The sequence below is a fragment of the Pleurodeles waltl genome, chromosome 7 (genome assembly GCF_031143425.1).
Source record: "Pleurodeles waltl isolate 20211129_DDA chromosome 7, aPleWal1.hap1.20221129, whole genome shotgun sequence".
Lineage (NCBI taxonomy): Eukaryota > Metazoa > Chordata > Amphibia > Caudata > Salamandridae > Pleurodeles > Pleurodeles waltl.
The window spans coordinates 1,190,454,085-1,190,479,862 of NC_090446.1; the positions used below are offsets into that span (position 1 = coordinate 1,190,454,085).

A 25,778-nucleotide genomic window follows, 5' to 3' on the forward strand; every position below is an offset into this window, starting at 1 on the left:
TATAACTAAGGTCCATCCCATGGCGATGGTTCCCTTAGAATGGTGAGGGCCTACTGACCTGAAACAGGCGGTGGTCTCTTCTATAATCCCAGCTAGGGAATGACCTGGAGTCCTCAGCAGGGGCTGAGGTAACACTAAAAACCCATGCAGCCATGTGGGGAATCCCTGAGATGGTGTGTGTAACAACCAGAGCACAAAGCCGAGCACAGGAAGAAAGAAGTTTTGGAGCCTTGAATAATGGCCCAGCCTTTCAAGAGGAAGAGCAAAACGACTGGGGGAACCAGTAACCAACCGGCAAAAGCTCAGGACCTCTCTTCGCAGAAAGAGAACTTATCCACCCCAGAAGGAATTGAGCCCATGGAAGTTGAACCTTACCAAATTGAGCGCTTGGGCCCATGGGGACCGTCTAGGGAACAGCTGTGCCAAGGTCAGAGAACCTGTCCTACTATTGAAGACCTGCATCAGCAAGCTGCTGCACACGAAAAGGGAGAGGTCAGTGGTTCCCACATGGTCTATTGGGAGGAGGGATTCTGTACACTGAGGCTAGAGACCCCAAACCTGGTGCTATTAGGAGAGTGGTAGTGCCTTAACAGTTCAGGGAATTCCTCCTCACCTTAGCCCATGACATCCCCCTAGGTGGGCATATGGGCCAGACCTAAACTTGGAGTAGGCTAGTCAGCCATTTCCACAGGCTCCTGGGTCACCTGCCAAGCCAGTGGTAAGGCAGGTGGTTGCCCAAAGGCCCCCTTAGTTTCACTACCTGTGGTTAGGGTTCCCTTTGAAAGGGATGGTGTGGACATAGTGGGTCCACTTGAACCACCCACAGCCCTAGTACACCAATATATACTGGTAGTAATGGATCATGCTACCAAGTATCCTGAAGTAATTCCCCTTAGGTCAACTACAGCCCCTGCAGTAGCAAAAGCCCTCATTGGTATCTTCACCAGGGTAAGGTTTCCTAAGGAGGTGGTTTCTGACAGAGGTGCCGACTTCATGTCAGCTTACCTAAAACAAATGTGGAATGAGTGTGGGTGACCTACAAGTTCACAACACCTTATCACCCACAAACCAATTGACTTGTTGAAAGGTTCAACAAGACATTGAAAGGACTCCCTGAAAAGCTCAAAAGGAGATGTAATGTCCTGTTGCCATGCCTGCTTTTCACCTAAAGAGAGGTGCCTCGGAAGAGAGTAGGTATTTCCCCCTTTGAGCTTCAGTTTGGCCATCCTGTTAGTGGACTACTTTATCTTGTAAAGAAAGGTTGGGAGAGACCTCCTCACGAACCTAAGCAAGATGTGGTGGACTATGTACTAGGCCTACGTTCTAGGATGGCACAGTACATGGAAAAAGCATCCAAAAACCTTGAGGCCATTCAACAGCTCCAGAAGCAGAGGTATGACCAAAAGACTGCACTGGTGGAGTTCCAACCAGGGCAGAAGGTGTAGGTTATGGAACCTGTTGCTCCAGCAGCACTTCAGGATAGATGGAGTGGCCTTCACCCTATCCGAGAAAAGTGAGGTCACCTATTTGGTAGACCTGGGCACTAGCAGGACACCAAAGAGAGTGATCCATGTGAACCGCCTCAAGCTTATCTGTGACAGGACTGATTTAACCATGCTGATGGGTACTGATGAGGATCAGGAAGCAGAGTAAAACTCTCCCTGACCTCCTCTCTTACTGTCCAAAAGATGGGTCAGTTGATGGAGTTGTCTATTCAGACACCATCACTGCCCAACAGCATGCTGACTGTAGGCAAGTTCTGCAGCAGTATGCAGAGCTTGTCTCCTTAACCTCTGAACAGACACACTTGTGCACCCCTGAAGTGGACACTGAGGATGCACAGCCGGGGAAATGTTGCAAAACTGGCTGCAATTCTGGATACAATGTTGCAGAAGAGTCTTCCTCGTGGATCTGCAGCTTGTAGGTTCCTGGAGGGTCCAGTTGCGGTTCCAGAACTCGAATCAGAGGTTGCAGAGGAGTCCTACTGGAACCGTGCAAGCTGAATCGGAGGCCCCACCCAGGAGAGAGACCCTAAATAGCCCGGAAAGGGGGATTGGTCACCTAACCAGGTGAGCACCTATCAGGAGGGGGCTCTGACATCACCTGCCGGGCCACTCAGATGTTCCCAGAATTCCCTGCCAACCTTGGAAACAGGATGGCAGAACCCAGGGACTCTCTGGAGGAGTTCTGAGCACCACCCTCGGGGTGGTGATGGACAGGGGAATGGTTACTCCCCTTTCCATTGTCCAGTTTCGCGCCAGAGCAGGGACTGGGTGTCCCTGAACTGGTGTAGGCTGGTTTATGCAAGGAGGGAACCAAATGTGCCCTTCAAAGCATTGCCAGTGTCTTGGGGAGGTGACCTCTCCCAAGCCTGTACCACCTATTTCCAAGGGGAGCGGGTGTAACATCCCTCTCCAAAGAAATCCTTTGTTCTGCCTTCCTGGGCTTGAGCTTCTCAAGCAACAGAAGAGCAGAAACCTGCCTGAGGGGTGGCAGCAGTTGGGCTGCCTGGAAAACGCTGTAAGACTGGTGGTAGCAATGCTGGGGGTCCTCTAAGGAGCCCCCAGAGTGCATGGAATCATACTTTCAATACTTGCAGCAGTATTGGGGTATGATTCGGACATGTTTGATACCAAACATACCCAGGTTCGGAGTTTCCATTATGTAGCTGGACATAGGAAGTGACCTATGTCCAGTCCAATTGTGGGACGAAAAGGGAACAATTTAAAGGAGAGGGCAAAACTACTGGGGTCCTAGTTAGCAGGAACCCAGTAGACAGTCAAACATACTGATTTCAGGCAAAAATGGGGGTAACCATGCCAAGAAAGAGGGAACTTTCCTACAGTTGGTTAGTGTGCTGAAGAGAAAGTCTTCTTTGATCGGGTCTGTATGCATATACACATTATGATATGCTTCTGCTCTTGCAATAACTTGCTTGTATGTAGTTGTATCCGCAGGAGGAGAAGGTCTTGTTGCATAAAGGTCAGGGTCATTAGGGAGAATGGGATCTGAATTGCATATATCCCGTGGATCCACATAGTTTGGAATATGACCTAAATCCTCTCTATGAGGTGATGAGGACGATGCTTGAGGAGAAAACTGGGGGTGAATCAAGGATGTAGGTGATTGTGGTACTGGAGTAGAGTGAAGTATAGGAGAATGAGGTAGCGAAGGCTGGTCTGGAGCCTTGTCTTTTTCTTTGAGACTTTTTTTAGGGGGAGGCACTGTGTCTAATGTTTCTTGGAATGTAAGTCTCCTTTTGATTGGAAAAGGAGGAAAAGCCAGGATTTTTCCTGTTTCCTTCTGTATGTGAATTTTGCGCTGTCTAGCATCCATCTCCAAGATCGGCTCTACAGAAGAAGCCTCCTCAGAGAAACTATAGAATCTTTGCCCATTCTGGTTTTCGGCTCCGAGCTCTTTGGTACTGAGTGGTTTTTTCAAGCCAAAAGTGTCAGCTACGAAGTAGATGGCAAAAGTTGTTTCTTCAGCATCAAAATGGTCAATCTGAATGTTTGACTTGATCCCGAAACAGACTGGGATGTGGTTGCCTGTTTGGTCGGTGCTAAAGGCATTTTAGTATTCATTTATTTCAGTGCCAAACCAGAAGATGGGGCATCCAAATGTATTTTTTGGATCCTACCATGGCCCGGGGGCAGTGGAAGACCGACGATCAATTTAGAAGTGTTTTCGAATATCTTTACTTGGTGTGATAGTGTTGGTATACTCACGTACTGCGCCACTGGAATGGATTGAATCTTGGTCCGACTCGGAGTCTCGAATTGAAAGAGCTGCCTGGTGTCTGACTTCTTCCTGTGAGTGTTCTTCCCTGAAGATGTCAGGGGTGTCATCTTCTGCTTCCGACGCCATTTCTAATCGACACGCTCTTCGGTACCATAGGGTCTTTTTGGACTGAAAAGACCTGCAGGCGTTAAAGGTCTCCTCTGTGTCCTGGGGACAGGCCGAAATTACACACTTAGTGTTGATCCGTGTATGGAAACTTGGAGTGACACTGAGGGCAGAATCTAAACGGAGTACGTTCCATTAGCCTATCATTCTCCGACTACAGTTGCTGAGGTAGGCCCAAGAAGGGCGTGGACGCCACTAAGGGCATTAAATCAACCCAGACAATAAAATTCAGATTGATTCGTAGAAGTGTGGAATACGTGAACGAAAACTATACCGACGTTGATTGAAAGATGGAATTTAAAGTTCGAAAGATACCGAACCGAGATTTACCGGAGCAAGAGGAAACACGTCCAAACCCGACAGCGGAGAGAAAACAATCTAACAAAGGACTTGATGCCCATGCGCATTATCACTAAGAGGAGGAGTCATTTGATCTGGTGACTCGAAAATCTTCTTCATAGAAAAGCAACTTGTAAAACTCCAAGCCCAACACTAAATGGCAGACTTATGCAAAGCATGTGTATCTACAGCCACACATGCCATCGGACCTTATATTAAGGGGCACCCATGTTGAGGAGTGGCCCTGTTGGTCTGCTGCTAGGGACAACTTCTTCATCCCCAACTGGAACCATAGCTTGTGAAGCCAGGCAGCATAATCTAGGGTCTTCTCTGTGCCCCATAGTGATAAAATGACTTGCTGCGCTGCGCCAAGAGAGACGGCCATCTGTTTCACTCTTTGGGTGTGGAGCGGGTAGGTTAAGGTGTTGGGAAGGCCCAAGATAGTGTATCCTGGAAAACAGGGAATTATAGTGTTAAATTAAATGTGTGGTCTCAGTGTCATCTAATATGCGTTCCCAGAACCGTTCTAGTTTTGGGCAGTGCCACATGAGGTGTAGCAGAGTGCCAGTACTCCTGCAGGCGCTCCAGCACTCTTAGGATCTGCTGTCAGGTTCATGACTGGAGTCGTGCAGGAGTATGGTACCAATAGGATGTTATTTTGTAGGCCGTTTCAACACTAGCTATTCTGTGATCTGAGTGGTGTGCTCTATAAAATATGTCTCCCCATTCTTCGTCTAGACCCTGCCTAATTACACCTACCATCTAGTTTGGCCTGGCGCTTCAGGTGGTTGGGCTTGTTTGCCCAAGATGGAGTATATGTCTGAGACGAGGCGCTTGTAGTCCTCTTAAGAAGCATTCACTTCTTGCAGCTCTCAGAATCGGATCTGCAAGTATTGTAATCTATCCGCTTTCGTTAACCCATACTTAATTTTTAGCGTTCAAACAGAAAAATCCCTTGTGGGTCAAAAAGGCAGCCCACTATTTTACACCCTCCTTCCTGCCATCACTGGAACTGATAGCTTGTGAAATCTATAAGGTTTCCCTCAGAGGCAGTGTAAAGGGTGAGATGAAATTGTTGAACGGCAGTTGCTATCTGTGGGTCTGTGCACGCTTCTTCAGTCAGAGAGGGCCGGATGACTGAGATGGATGCAGCACGGGTGCGGGAGTGTAACCTGTGCGCCAGCATCCGTCCACAGCGACAGCTCCCCCTGTAGAACTTGCTTCAATCGGACCATAGTGTATTCAGCTCTATCGAGAAAAGTCGCTTAAGTTGCAATCGTGCTCTCTCCAGTTCCCTCGTCACTCTTGGGGCCCCTGTGCATTTGTGTATCGTTTCCCATTCTAATATTGTGCTCTCTAGATGTTTTTTTTCTTTGCAAGTTATGTTCTCAGCCACAAAGATTGCAATGAATTTTCCCCTTTAATTTCCTAAGAATTTCTTTCAAGACATGTTTTAAAACAATATAAAGAGTGGCAGTGGAAGTCAAGGGCCACTTCCCCCTTGGGGATGATTTGCATCTAATATTCTATATCTGTTTTAAACCAGAGTGCCAAAATATTTTCCCCGTGAATTACAGTCTTTAGGTTGAAAGAAGAACTGGAAATTACAATCCTACAATTTATGGTTTCTTGGGCGGCATAACATACTTACTGAATGTTTGTTCTTTATGGCAAAAGTTTGGCTGCAGTTAGGGCAGAATTTAAAGAGCATGCTTATAATAAAAATGGTGCTGAGGAGGCTCAATACCCACTGCTGCACACACTCCGATTCAGTCAAAGCTGGATGTTAAAAAACCTGTTCTCACGATCGAGCAGTGTTGAATCGCCAAGCGGTTTTCTAATTCTAAATAAATGGGGAACTGTTGCCTTACGATAAATAGCTTAGGGAGTCACATGACTCTCCTATGGACATTCCCTGAAAGTAGGGGTGAGGGGGTTAAATACTATAAATAGTCCCTGACCCAACCAATAGATGACTGAATTATGCACAGCATGTGAATCTAGGAGAAATGTAATGCTGCAAAAGATTTGGTGCAGAAGGTTCCTTTCAAATTATTTTTCAAATTGCTTCAGGACAGAGCTGAGTAATCACTGTCCTACCATGCATGGTAAAAAAACAAAAATTCATAGAAGGCCACTTGGAAATAGATTTTAAGCCCATCGCCCTCAATGGCTAAGCAAAACACAAGACAAAGAGAAAGATACATGACATGGAATACTATATTCAATGCAAGTTGAATGAATCTAGCTCTCTATAGGGTGCACTAAAAAAAAAGCACACCATGCAGAGTCCAGCGGATCCATGATTGGTTTACAGAGAAAAAAGTAAATAGGACTCTATTTTGTGGTAGTGTGGGTGAGCAGTTAGGCTTATCAGAGAGTAGTACTGAGAAATTGTTGTACTCACAGAAGAAATGAATGAGACACACACAAAGAATACATCCAAAACCAATTTAGCAAAATTACATTCCTTTTTATGTATGTTTCAAACCCAAGAACTTCATATTCGGGTAAGTAGACCTTTAAATATAAATACTTTGCAGTTTCAGAAATCAGCACTTAGTGCAATTTTCAGAGTTCTCTCATTGTTATCCTATGGATGAAAAAAAATTTCAGCAAACACAGGGTTAACGACGACTTCGGAGGTCGAGCTCAGGCAGCAAAGTTAAGTACTGGGCACTGATCAGAGTCACACCGGGCACCACAAGGGCAGCCGGTTGCAGGAGTGTAGTAAGATGTCAGGTGCCCAATGGTTCTCTAAGGGAGTTGGACCTCATGACAAACAGGCTGCAAGCCCTGGCTAGAAAGCCAGTCAGGGACAACAAGCAGCTAGGTAGTAGGCTTGAGGTGCACCTTTGGACCTTTTCTCCAGGGCGCAGGGGTGTCCCTAGGCATTGGGTTTTCTTGTCCAGGAGGATTTGCGGTCAGGGCGTCCTGTGTGTTGTGGCTGCAGGCATCGTCGGGGAGTCCAGCAGGGGTGTACCCAGGATGGACTGTCCAGTTTACTTTCTTTGGCATTTTCATGGAGGTCCGTCATGTAAGAGGGGCCACAATAGTGCCATATCCTTTCACAAACCTCCCGTAGTACCCCAGTCAAGGAAAGGAATGCCCTGATTTGAGTCTGGGTTGATGGAGCTACCCAGTCCAGAATTGTCTGGATCTTGGCTTGCTGTGGTTGAACTTGGCCCCCACCTACAAGGTGGCCCAACTATACAACCTGGCCCAGCCCTGCCTGGCACTTGCTTGCCTTGATAGTGAGGCATGTCTTCTTCAGAGCCTCAAGGACCTTACTCAGGTAAATCAGGTGATCCTGCCAAGTACAGCAATGCCATCTAGATATGCTGCACTAAAATCTTCTAACCCAGCTAGGACTTTATTCAACAACCTTGAAGGTGGCAGGGGCATTCCTCAATCCAAAAGGGAATAACAGTAAACTATAAGGAGTAGAGAATGCAGATTTCTCCTTTGCTCCAAGGGTTAGACCTATCTACCAGTTCTCTGATGTGAGAATAAAAGTACTGGTATATATATATATATATGGCTGCCATCTGTTTTGGTTACAGCATTGAGGCCCCTATAGTTCACACAAAATGTCATTCCTTTGTTTCCACCCTGGGAATGAGGCTTGGGGACTATGACAACTGGGCTGGCCCATAGGCTCTCAAAGTCCTCACTGACTCACAATTCCAGCATCTTGCTCATTTCAGCTTTGATGCTCTCTGACATGATCAGACTGTCTGTATTTTGTTTTGACAGGTAAGCTGTCCACAGAGTCCACATTATGTGTACACCAGATAGACTGACCAGAGGGCAAACAGAAGAGCTCAGCATACTGCTGCAAGACGTGTGAGGGTGTCTGAAAATACCACTCCTTTCACTGAGCCATCTTTTGGGTTGCTGGAGAAGAGATCAGGGAGAGGCTCACTCTCAGCTTCCTGTCCCTCATCAGTAACCATGAGCATGGTCATCTCAGCTCTGTTTTGATAGGGTTTAAGATGACTGACATAGATAACCTTTTGGGGTTCCCACAAGAGTCAAAATCCACAAGACAGGTAACTTCCCCTTTTCACTGTAGGATAGGGTAGGGTAGGGTCCACTCCACATGTCTTGGAGGGCTCTAGGAACCACAGGCTCCAAAACCCACACCTTCTACCCTAGTCGGAACTCTATCAGTGCAGCCTTTAGGTCATACCATAGCTTCTGGAGCTCTTGGCTGGCCTCAAAGTTTTTAAATGTGCTTTCCATGTATCCAGCCACTTTGGAACGAAGGCCAAGTACATAGTCCACACTATCCTGTTAGGCTCTCTAAATGGTCTCTCCCATCCCTCCTTTACAAGTCAAAGGCCCTCATTATGACCTTGGCGGGCGGCTGAAACCTGGTTTCCGCCCGCCGGCCCAGCGGGGATCTCGGCCGCAAAACAGGAGCCGGCGGTGTTGCGGCCTTGCGACGGGTGCAGTTGCACCCGTTGAGCTTTTCACTGTCTGCTATGCAGACAGTGAAAACCTGCATGAGGCCCTGTCAGGGGGTCCCGCGACTCCCCATACCGCCAGCCTTCTCCTGGTGGTTCAAACCGCTAGGAAAAGGCTGGAGGACGGGGACTCGTAATCCCCTGGGCAGCGCAGCCCAGGCGGATTATCACCGCCGGGGAAAATTTGGAGGAAAACCGCCGGCCCCGGCGGTGCAACCGTCAAAATACCCTGGATTGCACCGCCAGCCTGTTGGCAGTGCAATCGCCACCCCGAAAGTGTTCCCCTTACAGGATGGCCAAACAGAATTTCAAAGGGGGAAAAAACCTACTCCCTTCTGCGGCACTTCCCAGTAAGCAAAAACCCAAGTATGGAAGTAAGATATCTCATCTCCTGAATTTTTCAGAAGTCCATCATTCATACCTGTCAATATCTTGTTGAATCTCTCAACCAGGCCAATGGTTAGTGGGTGATATGGTGTAGTGAACTTATAGGTCACACCACATTCAGCCCACGTGTTTCAGGTAGCCAGACATGCAGTTTGTACCTCTGTCTGACACCACCTCTTTTGGAAAGCCCAATCTGGTAAAGATACCAATGAGGGTCATAGCTACTGCAGGGGCAGTAGTAGTCATCATGGGAATTGCTTCAGGATACCTGGTTGCATGATCCACTACAACCGGTATGAATTTGTTTCCTGATGCAGTTGGATGGTCAAGGGGCCCAACAATGTCAATCCCTACCCTTTCAAAAGGGAATGCCAACCACTGGAAGTGGGATTAAGGGGGACTTTGAGTGGCCCCTGGCTTGACAGGTGGCACAGGAGTTACAAAACTCCTTCACCTTCTAGGACAATCTGGCCAGTAAAAGTGGTTCACCAACCTACTCTATGTTTTATCCTGGCCAAGATGCCCAACAAGGGGAATATCATGGGCCAAAGTGAGGAAAAAGTCTGATGCACTACCACTCTCCTAGTGGCACCAGGTCAGGGTCTCTGGCCTCAGTGAAAAGGAGTACCTCCTCCCAGTCGTTCCTGTAGGAGCCATTGATGGGTTTTAGCAGAACTCACTTTGGAGGTTTGTGCAGCAATGCTAGTCTTTATTTTTGATGACTCATTTCACTGGATCATTCAAGATGTCACACATGGCAGTTGATATGTACAGTTTCTTTGTGATGCAGTATTTGAGTAGATGAACAAGAGCATGGGCCCTTTATGAGTTATCAATTATGGTTGATGAGTTTTGTTGCGGATTTGTGAAGCATTTACTTTATGAGTTAAGACAGTTATATTGGTCTGTTTTTGAATGGATTTTGCCCTGAAGAAGTGGATATTCCACAAAACACATGTTGGCAACTGCAATGGATGAAAACTTCAGCTACAACTTGTGGATGGATACATTTTGACAACTTTAATCAATATATGATGTACATGCTATGCCCATTATAGATGCAATTATGATGTACATGTAATGAATATTATTGGTGCACTTCACTGCTGAAAATGTTATATGGGAACCAATTCTCATGATAGATGATAGTGATTTGCCCTGTCTTGTTGATACGATGAATTTGCATTAATTGAATAATATAATGCTTTTCTTTCAATGATTTAATATTTGTGGTGTATTTATTTTGTTTTTGTGTAAATGTTTCTAGTATTGAGATTTTTCTCCCCACAATTCTGTGGTATAGTGGCATATTTAGTCAGGGTGATAAACTGACTTCTGTTGGTTAGAGCACAGGGCCAATTCTCAGTTATCCCATACTAACACTGCGCCATACTAACACTGCGCCACAGGAGCTTGTTGTTTCAGGCCTTCACGAGTGGGTCAGGTCCTCTGCCCCTGGCACAGATGTTCCTTAGAGGGTCCCCTTGGGCCCAAGGGCACTGCCGTGTAAGGCCCAAGCACCTGGGGCTCAGTTCCCTCAGGGGCTGACAGGTCTTCTCCCTGAGAAGAGGGTACCTGATCTGTTATCTGTTTGAAAGCTGGTTTCCCAGACTTCTTTCCCTTACTCTTGGTAGGTTGAGGCATTATCCCAGCCTCCAATTCTACTTTTTTACTCTGAGCTTTGCTTTGGGCTCTGGTTTTGATGCACACCCAATCAGACATACCAAGCATAGCTGCATGGGTCTTGAGGACTCCAGATCATTGCATAGAAGGGATTGTACAGAGATTGCAGGAGATACAACCACCTTCTTTTAGCCAGTAACCCCTCTCCGTTCTACAGATACCATCGTCATGGGATGCACTTTAGCGTGACCATCAGCACTGACGACTGTATAAAGCTCACCAATCAAGTATTGATCTGAGGACACCAGATGGTGGAGCAGTGTCTCTTGGGCAGCTGCATCTACTACACCCTCTGAGTGTAGGGTTTCTTCAGTAGGCTCACTGACAGTCAGGGCCTACCTGAAATCCCATCTGGAGACTTACCACTGCATTTACTGTATGTGCACTAGAGGCATTCTTTTTGTTGGGACAGGTAAGGTCTCCAGTTCGGTGTCCATGAGCTGTACAGTCATGACACCAAGCCTTTTAAGGATTCCAGTTTTTACCTTTGTAGCCACCAATGGATTGTGAAGAGCCTTGGGGCCTTCCCTCCTGTGTAGGTTTTTGGGAGCCTTTAGAAGACTATTTACTTTTATTCTTGTTCTGTTGCCCTCTTTCCATTGGGGGTGGGGGGAGGGGAGGGGCGGGGAGGTGAATGTTGGGAGGGGGGGGGGGGGGGGGGCTTTTTGGTCATCTTTTGTGGTCTTCCCTAACAGTGGAAGTCTTGGCCACCCTTGTCTTGACCCAATGGTCAGCCTCCTACCCCATCTCTTGAGGAGAAAGAGGACCTAGGTCAATCAGGTACTGATGTAACTTCTCTTGAACACAATTACTCAACAGATGCTCTTTCATCGACATATTGTAAAGCCCTTCATAATCATGCACATTGTTACCTTTTAAAGAGTCACCAAGTGTCTTTACTGAAAAGTCTACAAAATCTACCGAGGACTGACTCTGGGGTTTTCAAGTGTCACTGAACTTGATTCTGTACTCTTCAGGAGTGAGCCCAAAGCCCTCAATCACGGTGTCCTACATGAGGTCATAGGACCTAGCATCTGCATCATTCAGTGTCATGAGTCTATCTCTGCACTTCCCTGAGAACATTTCCCAAACGAGAGAGCCCCAGTGCTGTTTGTTAAGCTCTCTGGAAACACAGCCCTTCTCAAACGATGAGAACCACTTTCTGATATCATCACCATCCTCATATTTGGGGACAATCCCTTTGGGGATTTTAGGGTCAGAGTGCCCTACTCTGTCCCTAGTTATAAAGTTGCCGCCACCATTCATGGGTGCTAAACCCTTTTCTGGGACACACACTCAAAGAATAAATTGGAGACCAATTTAGAAAAATAACACTTCTTTTTATACATGTATTTTGAAACCAAGAACTTTGTTACAAGTTAAGCACATTTTTTTAGCATAAATACTTGTCACTTGCAGAAATGAACACTTAGTGCAATTGTTGAGTTCTCTAATGTAAACCTATGAGAGGAAAATTAAGTCAGCAAACAGGTACTTTACGACGACTTACAAGACCAATCTCAGAGACGTAAGGTAGGTACTGGGCAAGGGTCAGGACCAAACAAACAGGTCATTATGGACAGCGGGGGTAGAGGTGTAGTATGCCGTCGGGTGCCCAAGGTATTTCAATGGGGCTTGGTCTCCTTGGGAAAGATGCTTTGGCTAGGAAGCCGGTCAGGGAAAACAACCAACAGGTAAGTAACAAACGTGGGGTGCTCAGGGACGGAGGTGCACCTTTGGTCCTCTTCTGCAAGGCCCAGGGGTGACTGATGCCGGGGTGTCCTTTGGCATCAGGTTCCTGTGTCCGGGAGCACTCGCAGTTGAGGAGTCCTATGACCTGAGGCTGCAGGCGTTGTCGTGGAGTCCAGGAGGGGTGAAATCACAGTTAATTTGCGCTCATGAGAGCTAGTGGACGTTGTTGACATCAGGGACCCACTTCAAATCGGGCCATATGTGACGGGTGCAGTGGTTGCTTTAGGTGTTGGGTTTCTCTCACCACAGGGGGTGCGGGAGGGAGGGCCTGCGTGCAGAGGCTGCACGCAACGTCTAGGAGTCCAGGAGGGGTAAAACCATGGTGAAGTCAGACTCTGGGGAGCTGGGGAACCTTGTTGGCACTGGAGCTCCACTCCCACACAGGTGGGTGAAGGCGGGTGCAGTGGTTACTTCAGGTGTTGGGTCCATGTGGTTGAGGAGGCTGCAGAGTCCTTACTTTAGAATTGGCTGGGTAGCAGGTCCACTGCTCACCGGAGACTTGAGTCTTTGTCAAAGGCAGGCAGTCCTCCTGGGTTTCTGGAGGCTCAGCCACAGGACAAGCAGTCTTCTGGTTCTTAGTCCGTCAAGGGTTGCAAACAGGCTAGCGGGGTTGGTACCAGGTCAGCTGCTTCTTTTCTCCTTTTTTGCAGGTGTGACTTCTTTGTCCGTGATCATCTTAGGTCTTCAGGATTTGCTCTCTTGGGTTCAAGGGTTCCACCTAAATACTCAATTTAGGGGTGTTACAAGAGTGTCAGGTGGAAGCCACTAGGTTCCCCACCTTTAGGGAGACTACACCCTCTTTATGACCATTTTCATTGGGAAGAGGGCATAACCCTGACCTGGGAGGTCTAATTCCACTACAAAAAGATGGAGGAATTTAAAAAGTGGTGTATACTTCAGCTCGTCTGCATTAGGGGTGGGACTGGCATGAAGTAGGCACACTTCCTAATCTGACTAATTTTCCTGCCTGTCCTGCTGCCAAGAAGTGGGGTCAGGACATGGGGTTTGTCATCTCCGCCATTTGGGGAGACCGGGGTCGCATTACAAAGGCGGCTATGTCTTTGAAGCTTCCCGCCCTGGAATGTCCTTTCTGCCTGGAGGAGGTGGCAACAACCCCCAGCCAGGGCAGGCTTTTGTCTCTGGCCTCCGAGAGCGCTGGCTCTACCCTTAAGATGTCAGAAACGTGGCTAAGGTGGCTGAACTGGTCAGGACCAGTCAGTAAGCATGCTAGTAGCTGGCAGGTGTTCAGGGGGCACCTCTAAGGTGCCCTCTGGGTGCATGTTTTGGTAGATCCAACACAGGCATCCCCATACCAAACATCCCTATCTTCAGTGAAGTCATCATGTAGCTGGGGAACTTGGAGTGACCAGTGTCCAGCACATGTATTTAAAGTGGCTTTCTTGGTCACTTACTGTGTCTGTGAAATGACAAAGTCATAGCAGGGGCAGATCTGCTTGTGCAAGTATGCCCTCATGTGTAATATAATGCACCCTGCCTTAGGGCTGTAAGGACTGCTAGAGCGGTGACACATTTATTGCATGCAGTGTAAGGGGATCTGGCACACATGCTATGTGCCAGGTTGTGTTTTCACTTTTGTCTGCACCAAGACACGCAGCCTGCAATGGCTGCCTGTCATGTGCTTGGTGAGGGGTCCCTTAGGATGGCACAATTTGTGCTGCAGCACTTAGGAACCCTCTTTAGTACCACATGCCCTATGTACCAGGGGTACCATTTCCTAGGGATTTACAACAGGTGCTAAAGGTTTTGCCAATTGGGAAAAGAGATCGGCATTGGGGACCTAGTTAGCGGGAACCCAGTGTACTTTCAGTCAAAATCACATCAGATACTAGGCAAGTGGGGGCTAACCATGACAAAAAATGGTGCTTTCCTACAGCTACGGACCCAATCTACCCACCAAAGAAGAACACATAATCACATTAATCCCAATTAAATTAAATAATGGGTCTATAAATAATATTAACCCCAATAAATAGCAGGCAAAGTTGAGACTCAGCAGAAAGAACTGCCTAACCTAGCAGACCTCCACACAGCAGTCTCGAACTGGAGGCAGCAGGAACTGGGATTGTAAACCCGGTCTCGATTTGCTAGCAGCAGTGGGGGGAGTAGCACATGACCAGAAGGTCAAGGGCTACTCTAAGGGTTACTGGGTAACTTTGTCCCCTTTTAATTGCCAATTCAGAGCTCGCTATTTGCATTTACAGCTATTTGCCTTGTTTTTAATATTTTCTGCTGACTTACCTTGATGATCACTTAAGAGTTAAGCATTATGTAAGGATGTGTACCTTGGGTTAATATTTCACATACATAGTATTACTTGCGTATATGATACTTTTCATTCCATTTGTGAGGCCTTACGCACTTACAAACTAGATCATTGAGAATTTTCTCTGAAACAGGAGTGCGCTTTGATATAACTTCACCTGCAAAGTGGTCTTGCGGAATCGGTCATTTAACAGCTCCATGTTGCTCTGCTCTTCCTCAAGCTCTTCCTCCATTTGGGCAATACGGGCCTCCAGCCTTCGTTTCTCATCCAGTAAAGCAGATCTGAAAAACAACCAAATTCGATTTTCTGTATGCATCACACACAGTGGTGGGTACTTCTAGTTATCTAGTGCTTCGAGATCATCCTACATTACTAAAAATGTAACGAGACTTACACACCCACAAAGTATGGGGAATGAAGCACAAGCAGCTTAAGACATATTTGTGCATGATAACTGGTGTACATGGGAGAAGGGTGACGATATTGCCAAAGTTAAGTTACTTACACTTCTGATGGTTATTGCTTTCCTTAGATTCCTCATTTCTAAAAGAATCTTATACTTGTTCCTGCTATGTGGAGGAGGGAATGAAAAACAATATCAACCAGCTACTCTAAAAAAAAGATGAAACATTATCTATAAAAAAAAAAAACACATCTCAGACATGCCACTTTACTGCTGCAATAGAGAGGAGGGGACAGAAAGTGTCGACACTCTCCTACTGGGGTACTGCTAACAGAACTATAAATGTTTTGAGTGGTCATCTAGGCTATTTGTACTTTTCAGTTTAATAAATAGTACCACAAATCTACCTTCAGAAGCAGGCTGTTTGCTTCACAAATGTCACACTCACCCTGTCTTTTAAGAGGGATGGGGAAGAAAACGTCTGTGACACCAAAATTGTAAACCGGCATTTTAACTGGCCCGTAATATTTCAAAAGCCTCTGGCAGACAGCTCTTTGTAGAGGATAACATGCTACATGTATTTTTAATCTTCCCATTATGACCTAACTCTGTAAAAGAGTAGGTGGATACTAGCATTACTGATGCCAGAACCCCCCCCCCCCAAATCCCCATCCTTACGCAGCATCTGGAACGTGGAGATCCAAAGAAGCGGTGCTGAGAGATCAAATAACTGCAGTAATCAGGACCAGCCTCCTAAGAATGATCATCTAGCAAAGGAATGATAGAGAGAGAGAGGGGGAGTGGTAGAGAAAGGAGGTGGGTAGGGGGGAGACCAAATTGGTACGACCAGAGCAGATCTCTAGATTGAGATATTTTTAGATGGAAAAGAGTCCAGTTCACAGAATGGGGAGGTGGGAGGGTCGGTGAGGAATCCACGATTAGATAGATTATTCACCAGAAAGATTGTTACTGAAGGTAATTATTATTTTCTTCAGATGGATACGTTTAACCGCAAGCTCCTCATTCTGTGAACAGATACCGAAGCAGTACCTCTTGTAAGTAAATAGGCTTGGTGCAGGTTCACCTCCACTTTTTGCCCCCATTTTTGCTACTTGGTAGTTTTGTAATGACTCTAAAATGCCTTGAGACCTGCTAATCAGGACTCAGTGCATGAGCCGGGATAAGGTCCCCAGGTTGCAGCAAACTAGAATGGACCCATACATGGAGTTCCCCAGATCTGCACACCCTGGCTCTGGAATCGAGGAGGGGGAGCCTTTGGGGGCCAAGGCGGACCTCATGGGCACCCAGATACTGGTAGCCATTGCGCCCACTAAACAGGCACCGGAAGGAAATATTGACTATATCCACAGAGGTCAACCTCCTGCGTGCAGATGTGTGCAAAGTCACAGAGAGATCCCAGGAGACAGAAACAAAGGTTGAGACCCCATCAACATAGATTAAAGGACTTCAGGCCATGGTCAGAGCACTGACTTAGGAAATAAAAATAGCACTGGATGATCACCTAGATGCTTCAGACGGTAAGGTTTGACGGTGCAACATGTGTTTCATTGCAGTTCTTGAAGGATTGGGGGTGGTGGGGAGGGCTCTCCTGAAGCATTCTTGGAAGTTTGGCTCCAGAGCAGCCGAAAAACCTTATTGGGTGGCTGTTTGCACTTTACAAGTACTGAATCAATCAATTAATCAATCAACATAGTTGATCCCTCTCAATTGTCTGCCTTTCTTGTGATAGAAAAGCCACACCAGATGTTACCACCCCTGCCACTGCCAGGAGGTCCACCACGTGCCATGATAGCAAAGGTACTCAACTACAGGGATCGAGACAGTATCCTGTAATGGGCTTGAACGCACAAGGATCCTACCTTGAGGGAACTCCCATTCGGATATTCCCCGACTATACGTGCAGGGTGTAGGCCCTGATGCACATGTTTCTGACCGCCAAGCAGCATCTCCGCTCTCTAGGCATCAGCGACATGCTGCTTTTCCCTGCCAAGCTCTGTGTGGTGCACGGAGGTCAGTCTAGATTATTCACAAGCCCAGAGGATGTGGAACTGGCTTGACACAGGACATCCGCAGGACAAGGGTGGGGTGCCAGAGAAGTCCAAGGGCCAGCGTAGGGTCAGGCGAGCTTGGCTTAGTGGCTCTGCTGAATGGAAATGATGAGGCATAAGGACTACTGCACATGGCCACTGTGAAGATGTGGAGGGGGACGGCATGTTGGCCACTGCGGTCACAAACTCTCAGGAGGATTTCCTGGGCATCGACGAGGACAATGCTTACTCTCCTAAAATGGTTATGTACTGCTGAACAAGTGGGGCTCCTGTGGTTCGTGTGTCACTTGACTTTGCATTGCACAGTATATGCTTTCCCCCTTCTACCCATTCTCCCCTCCCCCCCCAAAAGTCTTGAGACAGCACCAGCTTCGACTCCTCTCTACTGCAGGGGTGCATGTTCTTTTGGAGATTCTTATATGGAGGTAGTGAGAGAGCTACATTTGGCCATGCCTTCTCTTTGTCTCTTATCATTACTGTTTTTTACCCTTAAAGGTTATTGCTGGACCACATTACACGGAAGAGTTAGAATTTTTGTGGAATCCGGCGTGTGAATTTGTGTCTTGTTTAGGGCTGGTGTGCGAAGTGTGCGGTCATTTGTGTGTTCTGCTAATTGTTTAGTATTGTTTGTAGGCTGGCATGGGGTTGTGGATACTGCATTGAGTGGGTGGGGATTTGATAGTCACTGGCATCACAAATGGGTAAACATCTTTGAAAAGATTGGTTTGATGTTTACCGGGGATGGCAGGTAGGGTTCTTTTGGTTTAGTTGGTGTTCTTAGTTTAAATTTGTTGTTAGGCAGAGCAGGTTGACAGCCATGGCACATTTACAAAGACGCCCCTGGGGTGGGTGAGGGAGATGTTTGAGGTTACATACATCGGTCATGGGGACTTGATAAGTGGTGGGGCTGTGGTATGCACTGTAGGGAGGCAGGGGGTGTCCTGAGAACCTATGGCGTGTGAAGTGAAAATTCTCACTTGGAATGTTAGATGCCTGCGGGACAATACAAGCGTTACAGTGTCCATACCTACCTTAGTCATCATCGGGTGGAAATAGCTCTCCTCCAAAAGACTCACCACACTGATCCTGAAGCGGATAAGTTGAAGGAGAAATCAAGGGGGCAACTGTACACATCCACTTATTCCTTCTTTTCGAGGGGATAGCTATATGGGGTGCCTTTCCGCTTGAGCGAGGTATGCAAAGATGTTGAGGGTCATTATTTGTTCCTCTTGGGTACATTAGATAGAAAGGACATTAGTTCCTTAACTGTATAAGATCCCACCTGTGATAAAAGGTTTTTTCAAGACGGTGATGGTCATGCTTTGAGTGAGCCTAGAGACACCTCTCGTGTGAGCAGGTGATTTTAACTGTATTTTCAGATGGAGGTGTGGACAGGTCACCCACTAAGCGAAAATAAAGCCAGTCATGTCTAGGGCGCTAGATGAGGCTACGACTAGAGTGGATGGAGAGCAATGCACTCAACGGTTCTGGAATACACCTATCAATCGGAGATTCACTATATGTATAGAAGGCTGGAGAGAATCCTTGTAGCACAAGAACTGGCCAAACAGGTGGTTGCTGTGGACCACCTGGGGCACTTCTTCGATCATGCTCCAGTGCCCATGATATATGTGTGGCAATGAAAGACCCCACCTATCCCCATTTGTTGTCTGCGCCTGGAGGCACTGTGTAATAGTGTTTTCCCATCGGATATCTGGGAGGCCCTAGAGCGCTTCTTGGAGGGCAACTGGGGATCCACTGATACTAGGGCTACTGAATGGGATGCCCTAAAGCTGTTCTACAAGGGGTGTGCCTTTCTGAAATGTATGGCATCAAACATCAGCTTGGAGTGGAGTTATGGGCTCAGGAAGATAAACCGTCAAATAAACAATCAGTAGGGGGGACCAGGGGGATCCCTAATAGCAGAGTAAAATAGTGGAGGTCAAGCAGGCAGTGGGGGAGACTTGGAATAGGTTAGATACATTTATGCAGAAGGAATACAGTCAGTTGTTGCATAAAAAGGGTGACAGACCTGTCTGCCTCTTGACTTGGCTCCTCTGTAGAGAGATGCCGGACACTTTAATCTCTGAAGTTGGAAGATAGCAGAGCCATTTCAACACAAGCTGCGATTAATAGGGAGCTGCAACAGTATTTGGTGTGTTTACATTAACAACGCAAGGACTGTGCAGCCCTTGCGGTGCAGGAGTTCTTTGAGGGCTTAGACTTGCCGAAACTGGGGGTTTCACAATGGGAGACACTGGACTTGGTGGTGACCATTAAAAGATTCAGGAAGTGATAAAACCCATGCCAAGACACACAGTAGTCACTCAGATAATCGTAGGCTCACACGTATCATACACTCAGTGCAGGACATGTGGACGTTAAGGGCAGTAGTAGCACTTGACAAAGTATTTGATACGGTTGGCTGGGAACTTCTGTGTGCGGTCTTGTCGCATGTGGGATTTGGTAGGAACTTACTAAAATGGATAGCCTTAATATGCCAGGGGCCATTCTGGGAAGTATGTCTCTGATAGTCTGGACATTCAGAGGGTGGGTAGACAGTTACCCCCACTGTTCCCTCTCCTGTTTGCACTGGCAATAGAGCCGCTGGTGGCATATCTGAGGACCACACAGCAGGGATTGGTGACAGGGATGGGAGACACTGAATATATATAGTGTCCCTGTATGCTGATGACACTCAGTACTCCGGGTACTTAAACTGGACATGGAGGAGGCAGGTTTAGGCTTACAAGACATGGAGTACAAGTTACTTACCGTTGGTAACAAAATATCTGGTAGAGACATATTCTAGTTGCAAATTCCTTACCTTAGAATTTTCTCCCAGGCGTCATACTGGATCCGGAGATTTTTTCTTCGAGCAATACCCTTCCACGTCAGTAGATGCCGTCTGTCGACTCTAGTCACCGTGATGACGTTGGGAGTAGTACATAGACGCCGCCTCAGCGCAGTGACGTCAGTTTCTTTTAACGACTTTCAACGCCAAGGTGCAGAGCCGCTAAGAACACAGACTGGTGTGCCACAGTTAAGGACCTGAAGGAGGAATCCCTGTCCCTAGAAATTAGTTCCCAAGCGGGGAAGATGGGTCAGTTGGTAAGGAATATGCAACTATAATATGTCTCTACCAGATATTTTGTTACCTAAAGTAAGTAACTTGCACATCTGATAGAGACTTCTAGTTGCAGATTCCTTGCCTTAGAATAGATACCCAAGCAATGCCATCCTCAGAGGTGGGCTGCGAACCAAGATCATACTAGAAAGTCAAGCATGACCGAACAACCAAAGTAGCTGTCCCTACTGACCTGACTGTCTCTGGTGAAATGAGCGCACAAGCCCTTAGGGGGGTGCTTCTTGGCCAAAGCGTAGCACATCTTGATGCAAAGTACCCATCGAGAGATGGTACATTTTTGCACCACCTTCCCTTGCACCCACATATGCGACAAAGAACTGATCATCCACCCAGAAATCTTTAGTACGATTTAGATAGAAGGCCAACGCTCTTTTTGGGTCCAGACGGTGGAGTCGCTCCTCCTCATGAGAAGGGTGTGGGTGGGCGTAAAAATTAGGGAAGATGATGGACTGGTCTATATGAAAAGGCGTTAAAAACCTTGGGAAGGAAGGAAGCTTTAGTGCGCAACACCACTTTGTCAGGGTGAACAGACAAGAGTGGAGGCATAGAAGAAAGAGCTTGAAGCTCACTCTATGAGCAGAAGTGATGGCAACAAGAAAGAAAGTCTTGAAAGTAAGCAACCGTAAAGGGCAATTGTGCATCAGCTCAAAGGGAGTACACAGTAAGTAAGTAAGGACAAGATTGAGGTCCCACTGAGGCATGATAAATGGAGTGGGAGGAAATAAATGGGTGAGACCTTTAAGGAATCTATTCACAATAGGAGATTAAAAAGTGAGGGCTGATCAGGTAGCCTAAGAAAGGCCGAAATAGCGGATAAATACCCTTTAAGGGTGTCCAAAGCAGAGCCCTGTTGGGCCAAAGAAAGAATGAACAAAAGAACCGCAGAGAGGGGATCAACAGATTTGTTAGTACACAATACCACAAATGTATGCCAATGACAGGGGTATACCGTTTTGGTGGAGGGACACCTGGCTGCCAAGATAACATCGCAGACTTTGGGTGGAAGATCAAAAGTAGTCAACTGCTGACGCTCATTCTCCATGCATGAAGGCAGAGATTGGACAGGTTCGGGCGGAGAAACGTCCCCTGTTGCTGTGACAGAAGATCCGACCGAAGAGCCAGTCTGAAAGGAGGATCGGTGGCCATGCTCAATAGCTCTGGATACCATACTCTCTGTGCCCAGTCCAGAGCCACCAAGATAGCTTGGGCCTGGTCATTCCTGATTTTCTGTAGAACTCTGGGCAGAAGTGGTATAGGCAGAAAGGCGTAAAGGAGGCTGGAGTTCTACTCGAGACGAAAAGAGTCTCCGAGCGAGTGCCACCTTGGAAACTCCAATGTGCAAAACAGCTGACATTGCGCTTTCTCTGCGGAGGCAAACAGATCTAACCAAGGCTCTCCCCACTGCTGAAACAGACCTTGTGCCACCTCTGGATGGAGACGCCATTCGTGATCAGCTGTGCATCGACGGCTGAGTCTGTTCGCTCTGGTGTTGTGAAAACCCAGATGGTGGCAGATGTTAAACCACCAGAGTAATGCCCTAATGTTCCAGCCATGTCCAGAGGCATAGTACCCCCTGACGAAGGGTCCAGGACCCTACCCCGCCCTGTTTGTTGCAGTACCACATGGTGGTAGTATTTGTCTGTGAACACTTGCACTACTTTCCCTTTGAGCGAGGGAAGAAATGCTTTCAACGCAAGCCTGCTCACCCGAAGCTAATATGGAGTCTAGATCTGGCTGGGGAAGGGAGAAGGATCTGCTGTGCACTCAATGCGGATTCGAAAGCCACCTCTGCAGGTCTTCTGGACCATATCAGAGAGATTCCCCTGATGCTGCGCCCACTGGAACTTCAAGTCGACTGCAGAGCCTGCATATGTTATCTGGCATGTGTCACTAGCAGGATGCAGGAGGCCATGAGGCCCTGCAGCCTAAGAGTCAGTCTCACCGAAACCCAAGACAGAGGCTGAAAGATCGGAATCATAGCCTGAATATCTTGGACCTGCTTTTTGGGATGATAAACCTGAAACTGCAGTGTGTCCACAACAGCTCTGATGAAAGGGAGCATCCGAGAGGGAGTCAGGTGTCACTTCTGTACGTTGATGGTGAACCCCAGCGTGTGCAGGAGGCTTGCCGTAGTCTGAGTGTGGGAGATGACTTTGTGGACAAGTCTGCCTTCAACACCCAGTCGTCGAAGCAGGGGAAGACTGAGACCCCTAACCTGCGCAGATGAGCTGCAGCCACTGCCATCACTTTCGTGAACACGCGAGGGGCGCTGGAAAGGCCGAAGGGGAGCATGGTAAACTGATAGTGCTCGTGACCTACATGAATCACAGTTAACATCTGTGGGCAGGCAGGATGGGAATGTGGAAATAAGCGTCCTGCAAGTCCAACGCTACCATCCAGTCTCCTGGGGCTAAGGCAGACAGGACCTGAGCCAGGGTGAGCATTTTGAATTTCTCCTTCTTGAGGAAGTAGTTGAGGTCCCGAAGGTCTAAGATAGGATGTAAGCCCTTGTCCTTTTTCAGCACTAGAAAGTAGCGGGAATAACAAACACAACCTACTTCTGGCAGAGGGAACATTTCTATGGCTCCCTTGGCCAAGAGAGCCCAGCTTCCTGGCGGAGAAGTGACAAATGATCCTTCAGAAGTTGGCTGATTGATGGAAGCATGGCTGGTGGGGCAGATTCGAAGGGGAGGTAATCGCACTTTTGAACAACCTGCAAAACCCACCTGTCCTTAGGCTGCAGCGGGGGCAGGGCTGGACTAGGCAGACCTCTAGTTCCCTGTTCCACACCAACGTGGGATTCCGCATTCCCAGCCACGCAGCAGCTAAGCAGCATGGGTGGTACAGTGGCTGGGTTGGGGACGCAACAGGAAGCCCCTTCTGTGGCCACGAAAGGGGCGAAAGGCGGACTTGTTGGGGGCAAGGGGCAGCGGAAGGGCCAAGGCACCGAGCTGTTTCACGGGAGTCCTTGAATCTCTCCAAGGCAGAGTCCGCCTTGTCTCCAGAGAGACGGGAGCCATCAAACGGCATGTCCAGAAGAGACTGCTGGACAACCCCTTAAAAACCAAAAGTACACAACCAGACGTGGCGTCTGAAGACCATCATCATAGCAACCAATCTGCCCAGAGAGTCGGTCGTGTCCAGCCCACATCGGATTGTGAACTTCGCCACATCTCTCCCATCGCTCACAGCTTGGAAGACAACAGCACGGGTCTCCTCCGGATTCTGCGGCAGAACTTGCGTGACCGTATCCCACAGAGAGTGGGTATATCAGCCCAAAAGGCATCTGGTGTTCACGGACTGCAGCGTGAGACTGGAGGAAGAAAACATTTTCTTCCCAAATTGTTCCAGTGTTTTTGATTTGTGTCGAGTGTGTCCCTCCTTGTTTGATTAGATAATACATTGTTGTCATGTTGTCTGTTTTGACAAGAATGTATTTTTGGGTTATTATGGGTTGAAATGCTTTTAGCGCTAGAAATACTGCTAACATTTCCAAGTGATTCATGTGAAACTGTCTCTGATGTATGTCCCATTGTCCTTGGATGCTGTGTTGATTGAGGTGTGCTCCCCTCCCTGTCATGGAAGCATCTGTTGTTATGACGTATTGTGGCACTGGGTCTTGGAAAGGCCGCCCTCGGTTTAAATTTGTACTGTTCCACCATAGAAGCGAGATGTATGTTTGGCGGTCTATCAACACCAGATCTAGAAGTTGACCCTGTGCTTGTGACCATTGTGATGCTAGGCACTGTTGTAAGGGCCGCATGTGCAATCTTGCGTTTGGGACAATGGCTATGCATGAAGACATCATGCCTAGTAGTTTCCTTACCATTCTGACTTGTATCTTTTGTGTTGGATACATGGCCTGTATTACTTTGTGAAATGTTTGAACCCGTTGTGGACTTGGAGTGGCAATCCCTTTTGCTGTGTTGATTGTCGCTCCTAAGTATTGCTGCGTTTGACACGGCAAAAGGTGTGACTTGGCGTAGTTGATGGAGAAACCTAGCCTGTGAAGGGTTTGTATGACATATTTTGTGTGCTGGGAACACTGTTTTAGCGTGTTGGTTTTGATTAACCAGTCGTCTAAGTATGGGAACACATGTATTTGCTGCCTTCTGATATGTGCAGCTACTACTGCCAGGCATTTTGTAAAAACTCTTGGCGCAGTTGTTATTCCGAATGGCAACACTTTGAATTGGTAATGTATTCCTTGGAATACGAACCTTAGGTATTTCCTGTGTGAAGGATGTATTGGCATATGGAAATACGCATCTTTTAGATCTAATGTTGTCATGTAGTCTTGCTGTTTGAGCAGTGGTATTACGTCTTGTAACGTGACCATGTGAAAGTGGTCTGATGTTATGTAGGTATTTAGTGTTCTGAGATCTAGTATTGGTCTCAGAGTTTTGTCCTTTTTGGGTATTAGAAAGTACAGTGAGTAAACTCCTGTGTTTTTTTGTTGAATTGGTACTAATTCTATTGCGTCCTTTTGTAGCAATGCTTGAACTTCTAGTCCTAGAAGATCTATATGTTGTTTTGGCATATTGTGTGTTTTCGGTGGGACGTTTGGAGGGAATTGGCGAAATTCTATGCAATAACCATGCTGGATAATTGCTAAGACCCAAGTGTCTGTTGTTATTTCCTCCCAAAGTTTGTAAAATTGGCTTAGTCTTCCCCCCACAGGTGTTATGTGATGGGGGTGTGTGAATTGCAAGTCACTGCTTATTTTGAGGGGTTTTGGGGCCTTGGAATTTTCCTCGATTTTTTGGGAATTGGCCCCCTCTAAATTGCCCCCGAAAACCTCCCCTCTGATATTGACCCTGGTAGGTAAGCCTTGTTTGTGAGGTTGTGGTTTCTGTGGGTTGACCTCAAAACCCTCCCCTAAAAGGTGTTTTCCGAAATGTGCCTCTGCTCTGCGGGGAGTAGAGTGCACCCATGGCTTTGGCTGTATCGGTGTCCTTCTTGAGCTTTTCGATGGCAGTGTCTACCTCCGGCCCAAACAATTGCTGTTCATTAAACGGCATATTGAGCACAGCTTGCTGGATTTCCGGTTTGAACCCAGAAGTGCGCAGCCATGCGTGCCTTTGTATTGTGACTGCAGTGTTTATTGTCCTTGCAGCTGTATCTGCTGCATCCATGGAAGATCGTATTTGATTATTTGAGATACTTTGTCCCTCTTCCACCACCTGTTGCGCTCTTTTTTGGAACTCCTTGGGTAAGTGTTCGATGAAATGTTGCATTTCATCCCAATGAGCCCTGTCGTATCTTGCCAAAAGTGCTTGTGAATTGGCGATACGCCACTGATTTGCTGCTTGTGCTACAACCCTTTTTCCCGCAGCAT

The 25,778-nt window shown here is 47.3% G+C and overlaps 1 protein-coding gene across 4 annotated transcripts in view; it reads right to left on the reverse strand.

The window, feature by feature from the left end:
* The window catches only part of MYH10 (myosin heavy chain 10), a 955,741-nt gene that overhangs the window by 65,710 nt on the left and 864,253 nt on the right, over nucleotides 1-25,778 (reverse strand). For all 4 annotated transcript variants that reach the window (XM_069200300.1, XM_069200299.1, XM_069200302.1 and 1 more), the window contains exon 39: nucleotides 14,978-15,101. In XM_069200300.1, coding sequence (XP_069056401.1) covers nucleotides 14,978-15,101 — 124 coding nt within the window. The remainder of the gene's footprint in view (nucleotides 1-14,977; nucleotides 15,102-25,778) is intronic.